General features: G+C 25.9%; 1 protein-coding gene across 2 annotated transcripts in view; it reads left to right on the forward strand.

The window, feature by feature from the left end:
• Positions 1 to 4,329, forward strand: part of LOC107446920 (uncharacterized) — a 51,045-nt gene extending 46,716 nt beyond the window's left edge. The window contains exons 5-6 of one of the 2 annotated variants that reach the window (XM_016061698.4): positions 364 to 486; positions 2,954 to 4,329. In XM_016061698.4, the coding sequence (XP_015917184.1) occupies positions 364 to 471 (108 nt within the window). In that variant the 3' untranslated portion in view covers positions 472 to 486; positions 2,954 to 4,329. The remainder of the gene's footprint in view (positions 1 to 363; positions 487 to 2,953) is intronic. The other variant, XM_016061699.4, reaches the window with a different exon arrangement.
• Positions 4,330 to 6,000: the final 1,671 nt, after the last annotated feature.

Consider the following 6,000-nt stretch of genomic DNA (forward strand, 5'->3'; position numbering starts at 1 on the left):
TACTTTAAGGTAGTGACATTTTTGGTAAAAAAAAACCATAATTCTGGATTAAAAAAAGCAAAATATATGGTATTTAAACCATACATTTGGTAATTTTTCTTTTCGTATGGTTACAGTTTACCGGGAATTCAGATATCTAAAATGTTGGCTTTTATTACCTGGCATATAGAAAGAAATATAAAACAGAAAGCAAATTCAACCGCAAAAATTTATTTCAATGCTAGACTCTAAGGTATCATGATAAAATTACCAAATTTTATCACATATTATAAAACCATATTTTACAATATTATATATTACTTTAAATACCTTTAATTACTATAAATACTTTTAATACGATATGGTATTTATTATTTCGTTCAGATATTGGAAGAGAAGAGCAGAATAGCTCGCCAAGCCCAAAAGATGTATACCAAAAATGGTGAAAAAGTTGATCATAATGAAGAAGAGAAAGAAAACCAGGCCAGCTGAATAATATTAAAAATGGTATGTAACAATTGTATTCTTTAAATAGACAATTGTAATTTCATAAATAATTTGAAGGAAACTTCAACGAATAAGCATAGATAAAGTGGGATATAGATTTTTGAAATAATTTTATTTTAAGAGTAGTTGGTCTATTGTGAATTGTCACAGGCCTAATAATATTAAAAACGATATATAACAATTGTATTCTTTAAATAGACAATTGTAATTTCATAAATAATTTGAAGGAAACTTCAACGAATAAGCATAGATAAAGTGGGATATAGATTTTTGAAATAATTTTATTTTAAGAGTAGTTGATCTATTGTGAATTGTCACAGGCCTAATAATATTAAAAACGATATATAACAATTGTATTCTTTAAATAGACAATTGTAATTTCATAAATAATTTGAAGGAAACTTCAACGAATAAGCATAGATAAAGTGGGATATAGATTTTTGAAATAATTTTATTTTAAGAGTAGTTGATCTATTGTGAATTGTCACAGGCCTAATAATATTAAAAACGATATATAACAATTGTTTTCTTTAAATGGACAATTGTAATTTCATAAATAATTCGAAGAAAAATTCAACGAATAGGAATAGATAGTGTGGGATATTAATTTTTGAAATAATTTGACTTTAAAAGTAGTTGGTCCATTGTGCATTGTTACATGATTAATAATATTAAAAGCGGTATGCAATTGTATTCTTTAAATAGACAATTGTAATTTCATAAATAATTCGAAGAAAAGTTTTACGAATATAGCATAGATAAAGTGGGATATTAATTTTTAGAATTATTTTACTTTGAAAGTAGTTGGTCAATTGAGAATTGTTGCAGGATTAATAATATTAAAAATGGTTTCGAACTATTGTATTTTTTAATAGACAATTGTAATTTCATAAACAATTTGAAGGAAAGTTCAGCGAATAAGCATAGATAAAGTGGGATATTAATTTTTGAAATAATTTGATTTCAAAAGTAGTTGGTCTATTATGAATTGTCGCAGGCCTAATAATATTAAAAACGATATATAACAATTGTATTCTTTAAATAGACAATTGTAATTTCATAAATAATTCGAAGAAAAGTTCAACGAATAGGAATAGATAGTGTGGGATATTAATTTTTGAAATAATTTGACTTTAAAAGTAGTTGGTCCATTGTGCATTGTTACATGATTAATAATATTAAAAGCGGTATGCAATTGTATTCTTTAAATAGACAATTGTAATTTCATAAATAATTCGAAGGAAACTTCAACGAATAAGCATAGATAAAGTGGGATATAGATTTTTGAAATAATTTTATTTTAAGAGTAGTTGGTCTATTGTGAATTGTCACAGGCCTAATAATATTAAAAACGATATATAACAATTGTATTCTTTAAATAGACAATTGTAATTTCATAAATAATTCGAAGAAAAGTTCAACGAATAAGAACAGATAGTGTGGGATATTAATTTTTGAAATAATTTTATTTTAAAAGTAGTTGGTCCGTTGTGTATTGTCCCAGTCATCCATATTCGAACTAATAGGTGCTTTAAATCTAAATAAAAAATTGTTTCTCATTTTTACATAATCTCATTAATTACATTAGTAGTAGAAGAGCTATCTCGTCATTTATAAGTTTTTAAATATGTATTTAAATTAGCATATATTCTAAACAAAATTATTAGTAATTTTTTTAGTTAAAATGAAATTGTATTTGAAGTTATTTCCTTGTGTTTTTTCTATTTTAAATACATTATTAAAATGTATAATAGGTAAAAATTCATTATTTTTATAAATTTAGTGAAAACAGACTTGATTAGAAAATTTTATTTTTAAAAGCGTGAATTTAATACTTTAAGGAAAATAGGCTTGAGTAAAATAAAATTATTTTGACCTGTAAAATGATTCCACATTTAAGTAAAAAATTCCCCTTTAAAAGGTTATAATATTATTGTATTTACGGAGAAAAAAATTTTGGTGAAATTACCCTATGGTAATGATATTTCTGGTAAAATAAAAATCGTAGTTCTGACTAATAAAACCAAAATGTATGGCATTGAATGCCATTCATTTGATAATTTTTCTGTTCATACGGTATCGGTTGTCCAGAAATTCTGTTCAACAAAATTGTCGATCTTATTACCTCACATTTAGAAAAAAAATACAAAACAGAAAAGTAAATTTTACCGCATTAACGGTTTTTATGCCATGCGCTAAGGTATTATGCTAAAATTACCAAATATAATCACAGATTATAAAACCATATTTTATCGTTGGTTTTACCAAAATCAATCCCAAGAGGCTTCAGTAAAAATTCCGAACTCTTTGGTGTTCTCATAGAACCAGAAACACGGTAAACTTAATCATATTAAAGTAGTTACGACAAGACTTTTTTGCTCAGTCTTGAATGCAAATTTAATTGAAAAATTTCATTCCTTACTGTGTCAAGAATAATTTTTTATTCCATATTTTTATCTCTTTTCAGATTCTACTGGAGGAACAAGAGCAACAAATAAAGTTGTAATTAAAATGTGTGTGATAAAGACATTTTTATGTGCCTTTAAATATTATTTAAGAACTGAACGAATGATAAACATAAAACAATGAACTTTGCCTTTCATTTATTTTGTAAGACACGTCAAAATATTTATATTTAGTATTCAGATGCTATCTGCTCACATGCTAGCATCAATATTCTTTATTGCTGTAGAATCACAAATTCTTGTAGAAAAAAATGTATATACACTTGTGAAATCTATAAAACGTTTGATGGATAATATGCTTTTTTATTTTATGTGTATTTAAAATGCTATTCACTGTAAAAAATCACACTAAAAAGCACTGGTATTATTTACCGTAAAATTAATTTTTTCTTGAATATGTTACGAAGCAAAAAATCCGATATGCTGTTGTTTTTACAATAATAATTGTCGTAAAATGACTATATCAATCGAATTAAATAAGTATTATTGTAAAAATTACAATATATTTTGCGGTGAAATAGATTTTACGGTAAAATGGATTTTATGGTAAAAATTGATTTTATTGTAAAATGGATTTTACGGATGATGCACCGAAAGTGGCGGCACTTTGTTCTGTAATTTGATCCGAAATTTTTTACAGTATAGTCTTTACGTGGAAATTGTTATTAAATGTTCTATTATGTCAAATGTTCTTAGAATTCATTACATTCATTTTCTCTATGAACTCAATAAGAAAAATTGAGAAACAGTTTGAGATTTTTATTAATACTGTGAAAATAGATTTTTATTTAATACTGAATTACATTAATCAGAAATTTTTAAAATTATTTCTTTTTTCAGATAATACAATGTAAAGATTGCTATTCCTTTCATGACAGTAAAATAATATTGTGTTAGATATGTAAAATTCTTGTGTTTAAAAATATTTTATTTTTATTTCTAAATAGCATTAATTAATGAAATTTTATGTGATTGATTTATTTGAATCAGTAAAAATTGATTTATAATCAACAAACATTTTAAAAACTCATTTTTTCAATAATATACCAATTCTACGATAAATAATAATTTCTACGAAAATAATTTCTATGATTACCAATTTTATTTCGATTGTGTACTGAGCTTAAGATACAATTTCAATCTTTGTCCTTTTTTATGCATATATTACTGGTAAACTAAGAATTGTCGGCATTGTATACAACACCAGGAAGTATAAATTATGTGAATTATTATATGCCTTATTTAGGTAATATAGAATAACAAATGCTTTTTATGCATAGTTTGATCTATGTTTTGACAGTTGTAAATCACAGAAAAAGAAAAAACACATTATCTTTTCCAATTTTTCCTTAAAGTAAAATAAATAAATAAATAAAAACTGGGTTGAAGTCGATTGCAGTCGATTTTCAGTTTCGAAGACAATGCCAGAATTCTCACTTTGCCTGTAACATACTTTATAAAAGTCTAAAAAAATTTAAACAACTAACAAACTATGTTATGTATGTTTTGTAGATTTTTAGGGTTAGCACTGCAGATTCTTACTTTAGTATCGCAACAGCTGTGTAATTTCATTTTCGCACAAGTTCTGACACTAGAGAAGGTTCTTTTTCATAGAATCGAAACTATAGTGTGTTCCTTTTTGATCATAATTTGTGCATTTTTAACACCATCTAGTTGTTTAATTTATACATAGCGCAACGTACACCTTATATTGATTTGGAGACATGTTTCATTTGCATTTTTTTTTCAATTTATTATTGAAGTAAAGCAATTAACCCTAAAAATTTTATAATAAAAATTAATTTTTATCTACTTTCTATTTCTGTAGAACAATTTGTAACCACAAAAATATTTTAATTAAAGTTTTATTCATGTTATTCATTCATGTCATAATTTTTTTCTTCATGTTATTCACATTCTATTACTACAGAATTGCATGTAACACACAAGAACACTATGAAATGCCTCCTTGTAAATTTGAAGCAATTGTAGAACAACTTGTGGGTGTTTTAATATAAGTTAGTTCGTCACAAAAAAACCATAAAACTATTATAATAAAAACCATTTTCTTATTCAATCGTTATTTTTATTACAATGTCCCTAAGTTTTAAAATAAATTAAGATTCAAAATGTGAGGTTTTTAGGTAACAAATTATTCTAGAATAATGTTTTAGAATTTACGACTGCGGAACACATTTTTTGTTGCAATTCTGCCAATGCTTGAAATTACTTAATTCGAGTACGGGAGATTTCAAATCTGAGACAAGTTTTGCTCTTAAAGCTACATATTTTTTTAAAAGTCATTTTTAGACTATTTTTTGTCGAAAAAAAAGTTTAAGAATGTTATATGTAACAATTAGTCGCATAAATGTTCCTTCCAGAAGAATTAGGGCACATCATCAAGATTAAAATTGCATAGAAACCTGCGCCCCGGAAATGCCGTCGTGCTTGGCTAGGGGCGCTTCCCTTTGATGACCTGTTCCAAAGCACAAGAAGAAACAATTCATAAAAGGAAAGCGCGTTTAGCAGCGTATGACGACATTTCCGCGCATGAGTTTATATACAATTTTAATCCTGATGACGTGCCTTAATTCTACAAGAGGTTTTGTCGCACATTTATGCGATCTCCTGTTATATTTAACGTTTTAAAACTTGCACATTTTAATAAAAAATAGACTAAAAATATCTTTAAAAAAATCTGTACCTTGAGGAGTGAAATTAATTGCAGATTTGAAATCTGTGGTATGAAACTATCTATAATCTGCGATACGAAATCTGTTAAAAAAATCTAACGCAACTAAAAAAATTATCCTCCAGTACCCTGCATAATTTGAAATCAAATGTTGATATATTTCTCAAAGAATGCAAAATTTTTCTGCACTCTAACACAAAAAACAACAGCGTCATGAAGCTTTTTCACCAACCAATTTAGGAAATTTTTTTTATGAAAACCTTCATGCGTATTTGCAATTTATGTAAATTGCCGTTTTCGTTCTTTATTTACAATATTTTTTTTTCTTTAACTGGCGACAGTAAATTTTCATGTGGC

Source organism: Parasteatoda tepidariorum, chromosome 8 (genome assembly GCF_982258835.1).
Source record: "Parasteatoda tepidariorum strain Cologne lab strain chromosome 8, Ptep-v5.0, whole genome shotgun sequence".
Lineage (NCBI taxonomy): Eukaryota > Metazoa > Arthropoda > Arachnida > Araneae > Theridiidae > Parasteatoda > Parasteatoda tepidariorum.